This window comes from Pristis pectinata, chromosome 4, assembly GCF_009764475.1.
Source record: "Pristis pectinata isolate sPriPec2 chromosome 4, sPriPec2.1.pri, whole genome shotgun sequence".
NCBI classification, from domain to species: domain Eukaryota; kingdom Metazoa; phylum Chordata; class Chondrichthyes; order Rhinopristiformes; family Pristidae; genus Pristis; species Pristis pectinata.
In genome coordinates, this window is record NC_067408.1 from 46,737,526 (window position 1) to 46,758,466 (window position 20,941).

General features: G+C 42.6%; 1 protein-coding gene and 1 long non-coding RNA gene across 3 annotated transcripts in view; one reads left to right on the forward strand and one right to left on the reverse strand.

The window, feature by feature from the left end:
- The window catches only part of LOC127569337 (AT-rich interactive domain-containing protein 5B-like), a 93,432-nt gene that overhangs the window by 14,088 nt on the left and 58,403 nt on the right, over positions 1-20,941 (reverse strand). The window contains exons 1-3 of one of the 2 annotated variants that reach the window (XM_052013883.1): positions 14,967-15,325; positions 14,351-14,466; positions 9,056-9,221 (exon numbers count right to left, since the gene is read on the reverse strand). In XM_052013883.1, the coding sequence (XP_051869843.1) occupies positions 9,056-9,221; positions 14,351-14,466; positions 14,967-15,132 (448 nt within the window). In that variant the 5' untranslated portion in view covers positions 15,133-15,325. Of the gene's footprint in view, positions 1-9,055; positions 9,222-14,350; positions 14,467-14,966; positions 15,326-20,941 lie in introns of those variants that run through there. The other variant, XM_052013882.1, reaches the window with a different exon arrangement.
- The window catches only part of LOC127569339 (uncharacterized), a 28,313-nt gene continuing 21,880 nt past the window's right edge, over positions 14,509-20,941 (forward strand). The window contains exon 1 of the long non-coding RNA XR_007956179.1: positions 14,509-15,010. This is a non-coding gene — a long non-coding RNA (uncharacterized LOC127569339). The remainder of the gene's footprint in view (positions 15,011-20,941) is intronic.

A 20,941-nucleotide genomic window follows, 5' to 3' on the forward strand; every position in this document is an offset into this window, starting at 1 on the left:
GGATTTGAGCAACACTGGCTGTAACTTGTACTGAAGTATCAGAACATTATCTTCCACTAGTGCTGGAAGAGCAGATATAACAGGATTCAGTCAACACATAGAAAGTGCAAGCTTATGCAGCACATTCAATGTATTTTATTCAATCAAAACAATATTTCTTACCAAATGAAAAATAACAAATTCTCTCAAAGACCCTGGTAGATCTGTGTAAAGCTGATTTTGAATTGATACATGCTTCCTGACATATTTTATTTAATGTCAGATGTGGACATATCACTGATGCCAAACAGAAACTCTGAAATTTTACCAGCTGCATGGGAAAGATTCCCATGAGGCTAAGTTGTTCTCTGATGGAACACACCAAAATTAAGAATTTTATGTTAAGAGAATAGGTGTCTCCTCATCCCTCAGCATCTCCTCTGGTCTTCATTTAAAATCTGAACAACAGTGTTTTGGCATTCAGCCACAGGGGACATGATGATAACACTGGTCTGCATTCCATTAAACATTCCATTTGAAAGGTTTGGAAAAAGGTCCAATTAACCTCCCCTGCATCTGGTGAAGACTTAAAATCTCAGCCAGTGCTTCAGCAATCTCTTTCCTTGCATCCTGTAGCAGCCTGGGATAAATCCTATCAGGGCCTGGGGATTTATCCACCTTTAAGCCTGCAAACTCATCAAATACCTCCTCTTTACTTATGGAAACCTGCACTAGACTTTCACTTACCCCTGCACTGAATTCTCCAAATTACAAAGCCTGATTCCTTTGTGAATACCAAGGAAAAGTATTCATTTAGGACCTCACCTAGACCATCTGACGCCACACACAGATTCTCTTGTTCTCCTTAATGGGCCTGAGTATTTTTTTTCCTGGTTATTCTTTTGCTCTTAATGTACTTGTAGAACACTGTCAGATTTACCTTAGTCCTATCTCCAGTGCTATACCGTTCCATGTTCCAACAAAAGGGCGTAATCAAAGAATTTGAGTTAATCCTTCTTTCATGAATTTGAAAGGAAAAAGTAGATACACAACTTCTCAGATGAAGGAAGAGGATAATGTACCTGACATTCCAAATATTGGATCAAGTGCAGGTACTCACCGAGGTCAGCAAAGCCAAGAAAAAAAAGCAAAACCAAGAAACTTTCAAGAATGAAAAAAAAAATCCATGTTCTGCTATTTTAATTATGAGATTAGTAACATAAGTACATTGTCAAATGTATTTATGGATATATCAAGGGATGTAAATGGAACTGGGATACAATTCAGCCGGGATATCACCAAATGGCAGACTTCTGTTTCTGTGGAACAACTGGAACATTACCCCACGAACACGAAGTCAATGATATGTTTAAAAGAGGGACATACTTAGGAAGTAAAATGGTGAGGGATATAGTGAAATACCAGAACTGGCATTAAAAATTAGCATGGCTGAACAAAACTGGTTCCATGGACCCTGTGCCCATTTTCATTCTATCCATTCTAAAAGGAGTAAATAGGCTATGGAAAGCCAGATTATATCAATGTATTAAGAAGCCAAAGAGGAATTGGTTAAAACAAGCATTTCCAGGAAGTGTTCATGTTGCATTAAAATCAAATGGGCTTCTTGGTACCTTTTCTATTATAAAAAAAAGTCATTGGTTAACATCTGGTATCCAAATCGGGAGAGTTGTTGCAGACTACTTACTTTATATCTATAGAATTATACTTAGAGATAAAGCCCTGCATCACAATTCTTGTGTTTGTCCTGTCTGGCTGGACATACTTGAGTGGTGGTGGTGCAGTGGTATACAGGCAGGAGGGAATATCCCTGGGAGTCCTCAACATTCACTCCAGATCCTATTAAGTGTCATGTCATCGGGCAAAGCATGGACAAGAACTTCTCCACCTGGTTACCATCCATCATCTTCCCTCAGGTGATGACTCGTCGCTCCTCCACATTCAACAACACTTGGGAGAAGTACTGAAAGTAGCAGGGGCAAAGTCCTCTGGTTGGGGATTTCAATATACAGCACCAAGGGAGGTCTGGTATCACCACTGACCAAATTGTCTGAGGCATGAAGGGCACAGCTGTCAGTCTGAGTTTCTGGCAGGTAGTGAGTTAACCAAATAGAAGGGATAAACCTTCTTGACCTTGCCTCATTAGTCTACCATCAGCAGATGCATCTCCACAAAAGCATTGATAAAAGTTACCACCCCGTTGATAAAGAGTGGCACCTTCACACTCAGAACATCCTCCCACACCACCACCACACCACCGCCCCCCCCCCACATCATGTGGACTTAAATTACATTAAATGGGATAGGTTCAGAAGAGATCTAGCAGCTCAGAACTGGTCATCCAGGAGGTGCTGTGGGCAGCAGAAATATAAACCACCACAACCTATAGCCCCAAGGCACAGCATATCCCTTGCTTTATGAATACTAAACCCTGGTTCAATGAGGAATGCAGAAGGGTAGGCCAGGAGCCAAACTCATCATAACCTTGGTCCAAACATGGACCAAAGAGCTGAATTACAGAGGTGAGGCAAGAGTGACTGCCCTTGACATCAAGGTAGCATTTAATTGAGTGTGACATCAAGGAGCCCATGCAAACTTCAAGTGTATGGGGATCAAGTGGAGATAGTTGTGGTAGTTGCAGGTTAATCATTCCAGTCCCAGGACATCCCTGCAGGTATCCTGATGCAACCACCAACAATTGCTCCAATGACATTCCTTCCATTTGCAAGGTCAAAAAAGGAAAGTTAGTGATGATCACACAATTGCAGTTACAACTCCTCAGCAAATGAACTCATCTATCCCTACGTGCAGCAAGACCTAGACAACATTCACACCAAAGTACTAATCAATGGCCATCTCCAGCAAGAGAAAGTCTAACCATCTACCATTAACATTTAATGGCATTACCATTGCCGACTCCCCTCTCATCAACCTTCTGGGATGACAACTGACCAGAAACTCATCTGGACCAGCCACAAATACTGTGGCTACAAGAGCCAATTAGAGACTGGGTTTCCTGCAGTGAGAAGCTTGCCACCCAACACCCAAAAGGTCTTTCCACCATCTACAAATCACAGGTCAAGATGATGGAATAATTTTCACTTGCCTAGATGAGTGCAACTTCAACAACACTCAAGAAGTTCAACAGCATCCAGGACAAAGGAGCCCATTTGATTGGCACACCATTCACCCCCTAAACATTCACTCTCTTACTACCAGCACACAGTGGCTGCAATGAATTCTCTCCAGTTACTCACCCAGGCTACTCTGACAACACCTCCCAAACCCGTAACTTCTGCCACCAACAAGCGACAGGCCCAGGGAACACCACCACTTCAAAGTGCACATCATTCTGATTTGGAAATGTATCACCATTGAATCTAGATCCTGGATTCCCCTCCCCAACAGCACTGTGGGAGTACAGCACAGGAGGACTGCAGTGGTTCAAGAAGACATCTCGACCCATTAGGGAGGCAATAAACACTGGCCTTGCCCAAGATACTCATTCCAAATAATGAATAATTTTTAAAAATTTTATAAGTTAGATGAAGATATTTAACCTCAGATTTTGTTGTCTGTACATCAAGTTGAACTAAATTACAAATTTGCATTTTATTCCAACTCAAGAAAAATAATTTGGAACAGCTATTGGGAATGGAACATATGGCTCCTCAGAATAAAGCCAGAAAAAAAATAAAGCAATTAGAGCTCTTAGAGAACCTGCCTGACCCAAGGTGTCATTGTGGGATAAAACAGGTGCAAACGTCAGCCAGGGAACTTTCATCCAAATGTACCAGAGTTCCCAAGGCCACAAGGCTATTTTTGCTTAAGAATGATTCTATTCCATATTGTTCCATATAATTTTACAGGGTGTCCACAAGAATTATCTGCTTAGGAAAGTTGATTTGAAACTGAATGCAGTGATCTCAGGGAGTGGAGAGAAAGACAAATTTTTTTTTAAACTGGTTCAGGGATCCTTTGAAAACTGTGCAGGCCGAAGGTTCATTAATCAAGAGTAACGACCACAGTCAATTACATATACACTGTGTACATGGAGATGTAAAATCTCCCTCTGTTGATGTGTCAACTAACAGGGCACCATCCACATTTACTTGCAAAAGTAGTGACCAACTTGTTTCCAGGGTGGGGGCTCATAGGATTTAATGTCTGCATATTAGAGAATTCATTTCATTTTAGTTACTAACTGAGCAAAGCCATACAAGGAAAAGAATTTGAATAGGCAGCACAGTGGTACAACTACTGCCTCACGGTCCCAGCAACCCAGATTCAATCCTGACTTTGAGTATGCACAAGACCACTTGGGTTTCCTCCCACATTCAAAGATATGCAGGTTGATAGGTTAATTGGACACTGTAAATTGCCCCTAATGTGAAGGAAGATTTTGGGGGGAGTTGAAGTAAATGTGGGAGAATAAAACATTGGGATTAACATAGAATTACCGTAAAAGGGTGCCAGATGATTGGTCAGGACTCAGGAGGGCCGAATGGCCTGTTTCCATGCTGTGCAGTTCTATGAATCCAAGAGGAAATATTTTCACTAGATATTAGTTTTTTTAAATTTTTAAATCCAAAGAACTATGCATTAAAAGGTAGAAGTGGCTAATCATATCTCACAGCTACCTACTCACTTCTATGTCACACCAAATCATCAACTCTCATGCAAGTGTTATGATAGAAGATGGAATGTTAAGATTTAAAAGTTTGGAGATATGCAATGGAGTATTGCATATAGATTTATTCAGAATCTCAAGTACAAAAATAAAGTTGGTCATTTCCATAAATGATGACACATTTACCAAGACCCAGACATAGCAGCCCATCAGAGTATTTTCAAATAACAACTTCTATTTTTCTAACATCTTTAAAGTTCTCCACAGGAGCTTAAGGCATGACCACCATTGGCTGAGCTATTAAATTCAGGGTCACAGAGGCCAGGCTTAGAATGTAATTAACTTGGAAGGGTGTAGCTGCAAGAAAGTACACTGATAGGGATTTGTTGTTCAACTTGGAGCCAGTGCAGGTCAGCAACCACAGGGGTGATGTGTAGTCATCACTTGGTGTAAATTCAGACAGGGACAATTAACTTGAGGTTATCCAAAGCTCAATGAAGAGCAGAACTTGTGGGAGAGACACAAACAAGGGGACACGGTTGCAATACCAGAGGCTGGTCATTTAAAAGCGAGGCATGTAGAAGTTTCTCTGGCTATGGGTACATGGATAAGAATGGAACAGAGCAGTCTAGACCCACCCAGATGGATGATGACAGAAGTGTTGAAGATGTATTGCATGGTCAATCACATCAGAGGCTGCAAATAGGTTGAAAAAAATGAGTAGTGACAGACCACTTCTGTCACAAGCTTTTAGGATGACTTTGATCAGTCATTTTAATACTGTACCAGGCACAGTTATGAAGAATTCCACAAGATTCATTCCCCTTACATGTATGAGGAAATAAAGAATTTTGCAGTAATAGAATATTTCACATGAACAGGCAGGGAATAGAGGGATATAGACACATGAGATTGGTATCATGGTCGTCACAGACATGGTGGGCTGAAGGGCCTGTTCCTGTGCTGCACTGTTCTACATTCTAATATCAGGCCATAACAAACAAGACACATCCCGTTCCAATGGCCTTAAGGATGCATCTTTCAGATGGTATTTATGAATCTGGTTAGTGAAGGAGGAAACACAAGTTCAGACTCTTATTTGGCTTGGTGCAAGGATGACTAATGGCAAAGATTTGTCCCTACATTTAGTTGGCCTTTACCACTCCAGAAATTATCCTTTGTTCTCCATGGATCTCTGCATGTTTCTAAGGCTAATGAACTAGATACTTGGGAGATAACAAAACTTCTTATTTTTCAATAACAGAAGGAACTGCACAATTTTGTACTGCAGGAGTCCAACGTGACATAGATTGCATTGTACAATCCCCAAGCTTGTATAAGCAAAGCTGTTTAATAATTCTTCAAAATTATGCTGCAGAGGTTTGTTATTTTCAAACCATATCACTGGGATTAGTTAGCCCCTTTTAGGCAATGTATTACTATCTGTAGTGCTTTCTGAAAAGCACATCAGAACTATTTACGGTCAATGTTCCAAAGGTTGCAATAAGGTTTAACTATTAAACTAAGCAAACATGCATTAAGTCAAAGGTTACGTATTTAGTAATAAGCTGATGAAACCTGCAATATCCAAGACACAGGAAACAAACAAATTGTGCATCCCATCACCAGGAAGCAGCTGCAAACTGAGTTCATGAAAGCTCTGGTACTCTTGTTATTGCCCACATTGCAATTAGAGATTTCTATACAAAAATCCACACATTATCCTTGCAAGCCTATTTCAAGTGAGGGAGGTGTGCAGAGGTAGCAGACCTTAGCCCTGAATGCAAGGCAACTGCACTTTGAGAAAATGTTTTCAGTTTGGATGCAAACAGAAATTTCTCTTCCCACTGAACTCTGCCTCTCCATGAGTTGCAGCTGGCCTCAGTGCCTTTGGATAAGAGACAAAAGAATCAGGCAGGCTCCCAACACCTGATCACTACCCATGACCTTCTAAATAAACACGCTGCATCATGTAGCACAAGGGAAAAAGCTAGGCAAGTTAATCTGCAGTCTACTGATCAAAGGACGAGGGTCTTTGGATGCTTGTCATGAATACTGTCGGGTTGCCCATGTTCACCTTGGCAACAGTTTTATATTACTACCTGTACCACAGATGTCTAAAAATGGCTAACTAATCCCAGTGATGTGGTTCATCAATAACAAAGCTCCACAGCTTGACTTTGGAAGAATTATTAAACAGCTTGACTAATGCAAGCTTGGGGCCTTCACATTAATTGGCAGATCTTCTGATCAGCCCCTAGAGAAGAGAAGTCAAGCGTCATCTTGTTGTCCATTGAGAAAACAATATAACCAAGGAAAAAGCATTGTTAGTTGCTTAGATAATGGTTAAACCTGTCTCTTAAAAGTGAGCAAAGCTCAGAGCAAAAACGAAGATATTACTCAGCAAAATTAATCACAATTAATGGTGTGATTTATTTTGCTCCTTTTTTATATATAACCAGCTGAAATTATGTTACATTAGGATGAGGTCTATTGTAACTGAATTCCAGTAATCTCATTATGGTTACACACAGAGCAACACAAAACAAGTATTATCTGGTCAAATTTCAAGTGTTCGCTTCGCAAAGATGCTGCCTGACCTGCTGAGTTTTTCTAGCATTTTCTGTTTTTATTCAGGATTTCCAGCACCCGCAGTTTTTTTTTAAATACTTAAATGTTAATTAGTCAGGACCTAGAAAGAGTGGAGAACAATTTTATTGTTTGTTGATCATAACAAAATGGTTACAACTCTGGGTCATGTTACAGTTAACTATATTTTGGGCACTATAGGCAAAATCCTGATCTTAAGTGATGCAAGTAATGCTTCATGGAAACTAATGTTGAATACAAGAAAATATGCAGGCTCTAAGCCAGACCAAATATTTGTACAGAGATAGAAAATTCCCCATTGGGCATTCCAGTTATATATAACACTTTGTAAAACCTGCAGAGGGCCACTTCAACTAAAGTTTGTACCAATATTGAAAGGAAAGGGAACAAGTGTGTGCTTTTCTCTTATAACATGCAGAAGTTATAGTTGCCATATAGTAAAAAAATCTCAAACACTCATTTTAGCAGGAACACCTTTTCCCCTACAATTGCTGCTTGCCCCGTGTCCACTGCTAGCCAGTCCTCCATGTGGAACAATAAACAGAACGCTGGAAAAAGGTGCAAGTCTCCACGGATACTGCCTGACCCACTGAGTTCTTCTAAAGTTCTGCTTCTTGTTCCCGATTCCAGCATCTATAGTCTCTTTTGTCTCCAGTTCCCATTATGGTTTGGTCATGCTCCCGATTACGATCAGGTGACCCTTTCTTATGGACTGTCCTCACCAGGGGAAGGCACTGGAGAGCACCTGGCTGGTACATCATGTGCCTTTCTACGTACATGCTCATTAAAGCCCACATTAAGGTAGACGGTGGCAGACACTTTCAAGAGTGGCTTACTGGCCAGGAAAAGTAACATAGCTATCTGTTGACAGGGTTCCCATGCATTTGTTTCATAAAAAGAACAAAATCCAAATAAATATTTCTCAATAAAATAATCTTCAGATTATTTTGGGTCTTCTTTCAATTGTGCAAAGCAATCATTAGTGCAATTATTCTGTCATGGTCAATATCCTACAATTTACGCCAAGGAACACAACTTTCCCTTTCACCCTCTGCATTCACCTGCACTTTTAATTTTACTCAGTGGAATGTTTGGAAGGGGCAGCATCTGCCTGTTCAAGAATCATGGCCATTTCTACTTGATTGCATTAACAATCTCCTTCATTCATTCTATTGAGAATCAGTGAAGAATCATTGGACACAATATGTACTGACTGCCTAAGCAATTTTTATAGTGACCCACAGGAATACAGATTAAGATATACTGAGACACATTTTTAACCTTTACCAATATACAAGTAAGCGAACTACCACCAATTCCGTTATGATGACCACTTAGAAAATTACTTTTTAGTATCCTGAGAAGCAGAACACCCTTATGTTTAAGCATGCAACAAATTAAACTTAACATGCCACTGAGGGAGAAAACTAGCTGGTGATGCAAAAAAAAATTCCTGCAAAGTGCCAGAAGTTTTAACCCTTTTCCTGGTTTTCATCACATCTAAATAATTCCCTATTCACAAGCACGCAGGCATTTCCCCAAGCAGAAGACAACAAAATTCAACAGTAGAATTAGTTTTGAACTGCATCCAAGGACCAAATCAGCACAGGGTCAGCATGGACAGCCACTTCTTAGGTCACAGGTGGCATATAACAGTGCAAGGAGCAAAATGGCAACAAGCTTGGGAATAATCTAATGGTGGTGTGCTACATTCACACACCAAACAAAATTCCCATTCATGAAGTGCAAACCCAACCACCAATTTCTTGATCCAGCTACCAAATAATACAAGATTAAATTCATAGCATCACATCTTACTTTTCTTGAAGCCCAGGTGAGGTATTCTGGCAATGGGAGTATTGCGATCACACATGAAGCTGTGCAAAGCCTTTAGGAAGTGTTGCTCTGCAGAAAGCTCACTTGGATTGTCTGGCTGATTTGCTTGTGCATTTCCAGCTGCCATATTTTCTGATTCAACTTTGTCCTGAAAAAAAAAAAATTTTTTCATTGAAATCAGGAATGAAAAGCAGAACCATTCTGTAATAAGAATGGCAAAACGATCAGTGCGTTGAGCTCTGGAACATGCCCGTTGGAAGTTGAGTAACTCTCACAAGTATTGGGGACTTGGCTAAGCCCAAGGCAGCCCATCTTTTGGTCTCACATTGTGGTGGGGAAGAGCTAGTGACACTTGCATTCTATGCATCATAGTTTTGACTGGTGGTAGTGGCGGACTGGGGGGTGCGGAATGAATAGTGGAGGTGATACTTTAGTAGTGGGCGGAGATGAGGGCACATTGTTGATAGTTGGAGGCCATGGAAACAAAAGCTGACCAGGGATTAGGCCTCAGCACTGGTTGGTAAATTATGAAGATGAGTTGGGGGTAGGCTGGGTGTCTGTCAGGCAGTGCACTATGAGGCAAGTCCAAAAGACAAAAGGTCTTCACTTACCTGGCTGACGGGCCAGTCTGGTACTACGCTGAGAAGACCAGATTGCCCAACTATAGTGACCTCTTGGGACAACCTGGTCAAATTCCGTGCGATGCTCCACAGGAGCTCCACACAAGTAGCAATATCATCCCATGTGCCCCTGAAGCAGAACTTTTGCTGGGGATGTGAAGGTGAACCACGTCTACAAGAGGCTGATGAAATTTGAGCAGCAGCATAAAGTAGCTTGGAGGAGATAGCTTCATTCAGGAAAAACCATCAACTGCATAATACTGGGGAACAAATGCATTCAGCAACTGAATTTCTGGACAAATACACGTTATAGAATAATAAATACAAAACTAATTAGGAAGCAAAATCCAAACACATTCTGTAAATGAATTCATTAAAATGCATGAGCTGAGGGAATCTTAATTGCTTGTAGGTTTACTGCACAGTCAATCAATAACCCATGGTGCTGGAGATGACTATTGTTTCCTTCAGTATTATTTTGTGGTGTACGATGTTCTACCTTCGTGAAATGGACCAAAAGGTGTTAAATGGATCACGTTTAATGATTGTTCCACCAACCTATAGTTTCCAGTCCAGATTTTCAAATTAAAAGGGACTGATGCAAGATGAAGATGAAAAGGTGCAGAAAGCAGCACAACAGCAGCAGAGTGAAGTGGAAGGATTGGGGAGGTACGGAGTTTCACCACAGTAAAAGAGGGACAAGAGGTAAAGGGAGACATTTTGAGCCAAATCAGATTGAGGTAATTATAAGCAGCTGGCTGTCAAATCTGCTAACAGAGATAGAAACATAGAAAAACTACAGCACAATTCAGGCCCTTCAGCCCATAAAGCTGTGCCGATCATGTCCCTACCCTAGAAATTACTAGGCTTACCCATAGCCCTCTATTTTACTCAGCTCCATGTACCTATCTAACAGTCTCTTGAAAGACCCTATCGTATCCGCCTCCACCATCGTTTCCGGCAGCCCATTCCATGCACTCACCACTCTCCGAGTAAAATACTTAACCCTGACATCGCCTCTATATCTACTCCCCAGCACCTTAAACCTATGTCCTCTTGCGGCCACCAATTCAGCCCTGGGGAAAAGCCTCTATCTACCCTATCAATACCTCTCATCATCTTATACACCTCTATCAGGTCCCCCCTCATCCTCTGTTTCTCCAAGGAGAAAAGGCAGAGTTCCCTCAACCTGCTTTCACGAGACATGCTCTGCATTCCAGGCAGCATCCTTGTAAATCTCCTCTGCACCCTCTCTATGGCTTCCACATCTTTCCTGTAGTGAGGCAACCAGAAGTGAGCACAATACTCCAAGTGGGGTCTGACCAGGGTCCTATATAGCTGCAACAATACCTCACGGCTCCTAAATTCAATTCCCCGATTGATGAAGGACAATACACCATATGCCTTCTTAACCACAGAACAATAAATGGCTTACTTTCTTATGAATAAGAAACACTTAATTAAGCAATGCGGAACAACAGGGAATGAAAACAATGCAATTCAAGTACCTCTGATTATCCTTCAGGGCTCAATATCATCACTACCTAATCAAAATATTGCAGAATAGTGAGTTGAAACATTAACTCTATTTTTCCTCTCCATAGACGCTACCTGACCTGGATATTTCCAGCACACTCTGAAAAAAATCGAAGAAACTGGAGTGTGCTGGAAATATCCAGGTCAGGTAATATCTGTGGAGAGGAAAAACAGTTAACATTTCAGCTCAATGTTGTTTCATCAGGTGGTCCAAAACATCATTTATTTCTCCTTCCACAGATGTTGCCTTCAATGCTGAATATTTCCATCACTGTTTGTTTTTACTTCAAATTTTTAGCAGTGACATGATTTTGCTTTTATATTAGCTCTGTAAAGGTAGCCGGTCAAACCAGTTTCTCCTTCCCTGATGGTTTCTAATTCATTAAATTGATGCATAAAAGAGTAGTCCACCACAAAAATTAAGGTGTATGCACTGAAACAATCATTCAACTTCCTCAAACGGCCTATTTACAAACAGGTGCTCATTCATTCAATACAGTAAGTGGAGACTTTATAATGATATTTTTAGACACCAAGTCCAAAAACCGCCGCAGGCTGATCACAAACACAATTGGCTTTTCACTATGTATTGGTTTAAAAATTGATTTGAGCAGGCATAAGCATGACTTAGCAATAGCATGAATGATCCTAACTGAACCTTTGGGGGAGTGGGGAGATAAAAAGGAATTAAAATCTAGGTCATCACATCCTTTCATCTGCCAAAACAGAAAATAAAATCAAACTGAAGTTAATCGCAACCCCAGAACAAACCTGGTAATCCAATGATAAACAAGGAGTGCAGGATATTTTCCCCCACCCAATCGTCATTTAGTAGGACTGAATGAAGACTCTAGTTCAGAAAGTAAAGGTTAACAACAGTCTTGGAACCCATTTAACATACTACCACAATGCATTCTTCTAGAATTGAGGTCTTCATGTCACAGAAACCACTGGACTTCCCCTGGATATATCCTAAGCCTCCTATTTCTTACCCACATGCTGTCCCTTGGGGATGCCATCTGAAAATCTATCAGGTTCCCCACACACACTAATGAAGCAGAAGTGCTCTCTCCCACTCTTTGCAATGTTGCCAGGATTCTACTATTGTCACTCCTGGGCCGGTGGACCAAAAATGATGCCCTTTACTGCCCTATTAGGCTAACAGATCAAACCACTACTCCAATGTCAGAGCATGGATTAGATCTGCCAGATCCTGTCACCTGGGCTGGTGTGGTCCCCAACTAACTGGAAGCTAAGCCTGTCAATCAGGGAGGAAACCTACCAATAAAATCTTCACAACATGCAGGAAGACCCAGACTTCTGGATTTCCCATTTGAATCCCTACATCCACCCCATTTTCATCCCTCTCGTCATTAACACCTGAACACTGCCCTTTTGAACCCCTGCCCCCATGTTGTGTTTGACCACGACGAATTTCAGACCACATTTTTTCTCCAGCACCAAGGTCTGAAACAGACACCAAGTCCCTCTCACCAGTCATCTCTACTCAACAACCTTACCTCTGAGCTGACAATCCATCGGGTTTGAAATTTTCATCTGTTTTCAAATTGTTCCATGGAGCTGCCTATCCCAACCTCCTCCAGACCCACAAGCTTCTTAGATTTCTCAGTTCTTCCAGTCTGGTGCTTTAAATCACTGCCGCCCATACTTTCAGCTACTTTGGTCATAAAGTTTGGAATTTGATCCCTAAGCCCATGTCTTTCTTCTACTTAAATCTTACCCCCAAGGACAAGCTATTAGACAAACACAAATTCCCCCTGCAGCTCAGTGTCAAACTTTTCTTAAAATTGCTGGTAACCCTCTTGATTGCCATGTTGAAAGCTCCACACAAATGCAAGCCACCTTGTTGATAATAAGTGTTTAGATACAACCTGTTTTAATAGATCAAGGAAGGTCGACTAGTTTCCAGGAACTGGGATCGTCTCTACATTGTACCAAGAACTCTGGAAGAGCCTTCCTCAACAACTTGCCAGTGTTGGTAAAGGTCTTGCTATCTGATGGATTACATTTGCCAGCATCATTTTACACAATGAACTCTCCCCAAATTTTAGCAACCACCAAACTGGAATCTCCATAGCTTAAATAAACAGTTTATGGCAGGAGAATCTCTTTTGCACCTATCTAGTGCACCTATCCCCAGCTCTCAGTACAGCTTTCTTGGCAAGACATGTCCCCACAAGGAATGAGAATGAAGTCTCCATTGCCAAACAGAAATTCTACAAATGTTTGTTTTCTGCTGCAGTTTGGTTCAGAGACCAAACATGCCATCTGTGGCTTGGTGGCAGCATTTTTGCCTTTTAACTGGTCCCACAAGTGACTATAGAACATAGCATTGGTTAGCACACCAATTCAGAGCTCAGAGACTGCTGCACTGTCAGAGGCATCATCCTTCCAATCTGTCCACCCTCAAGACCTGAGAGACGATATTGCCTACAACCTTAAGTCAAACCTTCCTTATGTTCTGTCCCATAGTTATCTCTCAAAATGCCCGTCCAGGTAATATTAAATTGCCAAATCAAAACAAGAATTGCACATGCCAGATATCTGAAATAAAAACCAAAAAATTTAACGTGATGTCTCCAATCTATTATTAACTGTTTATTTCCCCAAAGATGCTGACTGAATTCTTTCAGTATTTTCTATGTTTAATATGTTGAAATTGTCCTTTGTGCGAGCTTGCTCTGTATAAACTGGTCGACTGCCCCACAACACAGTGAACGCATTTCAAAAGTGCGTCAGAGCCTCCCAAAGTTTTTAAAGGCAACCTATAAATAATGTTTCCCTTCAATGGGAGAGCCCTCTGAGCTTCAAGCCACCTGTCGTGACTCAACAATAATATTCAGGCGGTCTTTTTAAACGCAACACTGAAATATGAAATCAGACAGCAGAAAACTGAGCACTTAGTTGCACTAAGAAAATATTCAATTATAAGGCCAGGAAATAATCTGCGTAGTCCCACCGGATTCTTTGAGTGCCTTTACTTAATCTTCAATTGCCAGAGGTCACCAGTTTGTGGCGTAGGGGTTGTGAGAGACAAAATGTTCAGGGCCGTGGGGAAATCCTCCCGAGTGCTCAAATGCAAAGACCCAGCGTTACAAACCTTTTCTTCCTTGGCATCCGACTGGTTAGGCTGCCGGCTCTCCCGCGAGGGGCTCTCGTCGCCCTTTGTGAGCCTGGGCTTCTTCTTCTTTCGACTTCGTCCTTTGAGGTCGGTTGCTGGAAGGATAAAGCCAGGAAAAGTGTCAGTGGGTGGGCAAGTCGCCGTACCTGCACCTCATGCCTCGAAGCGTAACACGGGCTTTTCATTTTTTTTTTGTTTGCTGTTTTCCGCCCCCAACACTTAAAAACAAAACCGTGGGCTCGGCTTCAGACAAAATATTTCCTACAACCGCTGATACTTGCAATGCAGTTCCCTTGAAATGTTCTCTTTCTCTGCCTGCCGCGAGTTGCCTCCAAGGAGTTTCAATAAGGGAATATCCCAGCCATTGAGCAGCACGGTTTAGCCAAGCACTCCCGGATAATTCAGAGGAACAGAGGAGCACAAGCAGCAAATAATGTGAACATTACAGGCAGCCAAGCCGTTCCTCATTCCACGCCTAATATTGAACCCGGGGTTTAAGATCCAGCCCACGTGCTGACATTAAGTTTTCGGCACTCGGTCTCAAGTGGTCTCAACGCTACCCTCAGAACTACGTTGGTAAAGTAATTAGTTTTACCAAATGAACAAAAACATGCCATGAAAGTTTTGCTGCAAGGATCGGTAAGCGAAACCTCTTTCCTGCTGCCTAATCGATTATGGTTACAACGCTGAAGTGTAAAAATATCTACAAGCGAATGCTGGTCCTTATCTACACTGCCGTCAATACGAGCTTGTCGACACATGCCTGTGACCAACCCCCCACTCGCTTTGTTCCACACTGACGGACTGCACGCAGTACATTTAACAAGGGCCGTTTGTGCACAACTATTTCAATGCAAATGACAAGTCCGCCAAAACAATCGCAACACCGAGTCACACCACTTAAATAAAGCGGCGTGAAAAGTAAACAAAACACACGATAAATAATCTATACCAATGCCTTAACACTAACCCTCCACCACCCCCCAAAGTAATATCCATCTGCACTTCCAACACCCGTCACATACATCAATCTATTTCCATCTAATTATCCACCCATTCTCCATTCCAATCCCATTAGAACCAAACACTCGGGCCAATTGGCTCTCAACTGTAATTACAATCGTTGCACAATCCTTCCTGTACTGGAAACTGATTTATAATTAGTTTTACAGCGTTTCCTGCTAATTTGCAATAATATTGTATGACCACTATTTTGTTATTTATCGGTTAACTTTCCCGTCTTATTTGCTATTATAATTCCTTTGCTCAATTCCTTTGTACATATTTGCAAAAATAATGTTTAACCATTCCTTCCCACAAAATGTTTTATTTCCTGTATATCTGCAGTTCCGGCTACATTTTGGAATTGCTGTGGATTTGTTGTATAACTACATTCTGGTAATAACTGTTCGTCGATACGCACATTTTTACATTTTCTCGGCCAACGCTGGATCCGAGTCCACTGGCTGACGGATCAAAAGTACAAATTCCATTCTGTCCCCGAGAGTGCAGTCCGAACAGGGGCTGCTATACCAGAAAGGTCAAATAAAAGCGGCCACTGAAAGTTCCTAGTTCTCGATTTGTTCTTTAATGTCTCGTAAAGGTACGGCCCTGCCCTTGGACGCGATCACTAACTCCCCCCCCCCCCCCCGCGAGATAAATACACACATTAAATCAGCCAATTCAAATCACGTCTGAAACAGCGACACATCGAACAAAACAAGCCATTTACTGAGTACATCGAATCAGTAGCCGCACGCACACCTCTCGACCAATGAGAACAATTCGATTTTTTTTGGCTTCTTGTCCAAGAATGTGCATTAACTCATCCAGCGGTTTCGTCTTATGCATTAAAGAGTAGGTCATCAAATGATCTTCAGTAAAAAACAAGTTCAGGAATGCTTAACTGACTGTCAATGTAACTAAATTCACCTGGTTTGCATAGCTTACTGGCCTGAATGAGGACAAGCCCATGAACTTGGCATTATTTGCCTCATCCTTTAATAAACTGAGCCAACTAGTCTCAAATCTGCAGCACCAATCCAACCCACTTTATTTCTAATATGAATAAATTATTTTAAAATAAAATGGATTGCATTTAGGGCCATCATAGGGTCATCAGGGTCACATGTGGTTCTAAAGGGCATTCAGCCATTGAGTCCTTGGTGGCTTTCAGAGCAATTCCATTCCCCAAATTATTTCCTTGCATCCTATTCTCTCACACATGCCTCCAAACACCCGGTTCCCCAATTCTTCCACCACCAGACAGCTACAACTACAGGCGATTTACATTAGCCAATTAACCGAGCAGCCAGCATGTCCTTAGATATGGGAAGAAACTGAAGCACCCAGGAGAAACCCACATGGCTACAGGGAGAACGTGCAAAGTCCGCAAAGTGAGCAGCAGAGATCAGAATCGAACCCAGGCAGCTGGAGCTGTGAGACGGCTGCACTACCCACACCACCACACCCAATCCCAACAGCCTATCCAAATGCTGGGTTCTGATGCCCCTCTCCCCCAGCTCCACTCCAGGGTGGAGCCCAATAAAACCCAGGGTTGACCTCCCAAACCTGACCTGGGGAAAGCTCTGGACAGCACATACTTGTTGGGGGTAAATGCTGTAACTGAGGTTCTGGGGCTCGATTGCAACAACCAAACAGATATTCGTCCTGCTGCATCTGAGGTAGTGCACCCTAACTGTTACACTAGGTGATAGCATTAAAAACACTTTCTCACTTTTACAGTTCAGATGAAGCATCTTCATCCTGAAATGTTGACTGTTTTTCTTTCCGTAGATGCTGCCTGCTCAGTTTTTCCAGCTTGTTTTATATTTAATATTTTAAATACTCTGAGATTACAAGAGGCTGGACAAGTTTCCTCTTGGTCCCAACCACAACTATTGGTGAATAACCACCCCCCCTCCATGATAAAGATCTAGTCTAGTTCTGCTATCCATTATCGACTTGCAAATTTCACACAACACCAAAGGGGTTGGGGGTGGGGGAAGAAAGAGAGATTCAACATTGGCTGATTCAATTCAACAAGAACAAGAACAAGGGACAGGGATGTGAACACTGAGGCTTTGTTACAGTAACCTGTTTACATGTGTTGATTAATAAATAAAACCCACAAATATATTTTAACCCACTGCTGAAGAGCTGGCTTGCAGTTCTAGTGATCAGAAAGATGCAGGAAAGATAATTCGGTTTGGTAGCATCTGTTTTTTGGGTGATTATAGGTGTTTTTTTAAGGTTCAAAATGGTATCCAAATACACCTCTGCCACAAACTGCACCAGATTCCATATTGGTGAATGCATTAGTACACAGTGCACAGAGAGACCCAAGAGAGAGGATCCTTTGGAATGGTTCTGACCGACAAGTTACCTCTTTTTCTCTCTCCACGGATGTTGCCTGACCTCCAGTATTTCTACAATACATGGATGAGCTGTATTGACCTATCAAAGCCGTGGCCAGTTCTGGTGCTTTCCACTGATTTTCCAGGCAGCAACAATCTAGTGGTGTGCCAGGTACTGAGGGACTTTTTGTTGACTTTAAGTCCTCTGTGCAAACCTGTTTCTCCCTGATATGGGTGGATTAGTTTACATTTCCACATTTCAAATGGAGCAGTGAGAGGAATAGGGACTTTGTGGGCTTGGTGGGGGAGGGGAGGGGGTGGTAGGGTAAACTGGTGTTGTTTGGTAGAAAAATACTCTCAACAGGGGGTTAGATCTCCCTAGTGCCTAGCGTGTTCAGTTCACGGAGCAATGTCCTGTGTCAACATCAGCAAGGAACAATGTACTAGACATGTGCTTCAGTAAGCACTTCCTCTGAGTGAAATCAGTGCTGGGACTTCTATGCACAAGAGGTGTCAGTTCACAAAGGCCCCTGGTACGTGTCCAAACATCAAGGCTTGTTTCACGTCACTTGCAATACAAGGCCCACAAGAGCACTAAGCAGGTCTTAAGCACACATGCACCTCCTGCTTTAGTACCAAGTTAAAGGGCTCCACCCTACCTGGCAGTGTCATCCAATCCAACCATCTTCCTCCAAGTAGGTGCCTTCATTAGATTATCATTATTGATTGCCCCTAGCAGACTATTGATCCCCAACACTTGTCCCATCATCATCCTCAGTCAACTACTGAACCCACGCTCCCCATCACCACCCTAACCATCTTTCCAACACTTCTCCACAGCCTCCTCTCCCAATTCCCTCATCATCTGCCCAGTCACCTCCTTATGATCTTCTTCCCACCTCCCCAATGATCACTGATCCGATCTTCTCTCTGACCCCCGCACTCTTGGCAGTCCTTTCACCGATCCCCAGAGGTTTCACTTGCCCTGATCCTTGCTATCAGATCCTATTCCAGAAATAATCCCCCTGGTTGCACTCCTTCTGCCAGGATTCTCTCCACAGCAGCCCCCCCCCCCACCCCAGCAGAATATAAAAGCCTCCCTAAAAGCTATGCTCCTTTCAGTGTCCAAGTCAAAAACTGTCATAGGTCAAATATGGCCATGGGCCATAAATGTTTCAAGGCCCCAGTTTCCTGGCAGGGCCCACAATGCCTTTTTACTTGGTGGTCCATTGTACCACCTGCATCTGCATCACCACACCAAATTAAAGGGTGACTACTAATTTGCAAACGCCATCTTCTGGGGCAAACTGCAGAAGGATTACATCCACATGCCTGTAATCTGCACTCCCACAATAGTGGCAGAGCAAATTACTGGTTTGTAGAAACAATGCTTCTGCAACCGACACCACTCAGGAGGAGACATACACATTGACAGTGTGGGTGATCTACTGAATGCTGCATAACTGGTGGGAGGCAGGGATTGGGGCAGCCAGATGTATGTGATCAACTGAGTGGCGTCAGCATGAAGAGAAGCATGTGAAGATGTGCAATGAAAATGAGGAAAAGAGCTTTGCCCAGGCCTCTGGGGCAGAAGTAACTGGAATGCAATACCTGTTTACGCAACTCCAATTCCCCAGTCACCAAAAGCCTCACTGCTTCTCTTCCCACTGTAATTATTCATCTTGTTATCCCCTTGCCAATAATGCAAATATTAAACAACAGCACCAAATAAATATTTCAAATGAAAAAAAAATCACAAATCAAATCAAACCACGCCATATTGCAGCCAATATGCAATCCCCCATTGCTCGTCTTTTGGGTGCCTTTGTCAGTCCTAGTTCTCCAATGCAATTTTACCTCAGTGGCTTTCATCTTTCAGTGCAGCAGCCTGCAGAAAGATGGCAGTAGAAGGCTTTCTCAAGCAACCCTGGGCCAAGTGCCGAGTGTGGACTAAACCACCCTGACATGAGTAGCTGAGAGCGGGGCTGGCTGGTTCTCAGGCATCAGCAAGGGTGGAGCCGCAGGGTTGCAGTATGAATGTTGCCCTTCTGAGACACAAACAGGTTTGTGCTCTGCGGAGCAAATGTCACTCCGCTGGAGAGGGGTCTTATTAGACACAGTAATGCATTGGAGATCATTTGTTGATTGACTGTAGAAACAAATCAGTAAGCCCCTATAATCCAGAGCTAGAAGATGACCTTGCACTACAGCAGTCCCTGCTTCCATTTTAGCACTGAGGTGTTGGGTGGTTATTGCATGTGCTGCAATGGAAGCTTAGGATAGCAGCCATCACATGACCTCTGTTAGGTCTGCAAGTTTGTGATCTGAGTTTACCACATCTTTGATGCTATCAAAGATGGGATCAAAACTCCACACAAAGTCCTGTGATGAACTCTTCCATGACACCAGACATAGGCTTTGGGGAAGGCTTATCAATGCACCCATGCATTATGCACATACACATCAGCCTATTTCTAGCAATTGCACTAAAATCTTCATCTGGGCCAATGTGCGATGCAGCTCTTTAGTGAGCTGGCACTTGTGCTGCCTTTGCCCTCTGCCCTGGCTGCAGGCCACTTATGCCTAGTGTCTCCAAATTGAGGCAGGATCTGCACAAGTTATGTGCAGTGCCTGTGTATGAGCTACTAGCTCTAAGTGTGAAATGGAGCAAGGACACAGCTTCATCATCACTGACTCTGGCTGTTCCTCCAATGTCAGGTTGCACTTCTGAAATTTGAAAGGAAAAAGCCACGTTATGGTGAGAGAGGAAGAATAAAACAGCTGCATTTTCTGTAACTTTTGAGATGTTTCAGAGTACTTTTATAGCCAATGAAGTACTTTTGAAGTGAACTCTGATAGACTGGCGCTCCTTCAGCACTGCTCCAGAGCAGCAGCTTTGATTTTCCTGTTCATCTCAGGAGTAAGACAAACCCAAAATCTTCTGACTCAAAAGTAGGAGTGCTACCACCGGAGTGGCAGAGGAAGAAAGTAAAAGATACAAGCTTACTCCATCTGCAACTGGACTATTAGAAAGGGCATTAGATACGAGGGTCCTGTCACCTTCTTTGGCTTAAGCCTCACTGCCAACCCATGGTCTCAGCACATAATATTCTAATGGTGGCCTGCACCATCTCCTCCAACCAGGAGGGGGCTTGCAGGCTCATTGGTCCGTATATGGGTGGTCCCTATCACCTTCAGTAGTGATTCATGTCAT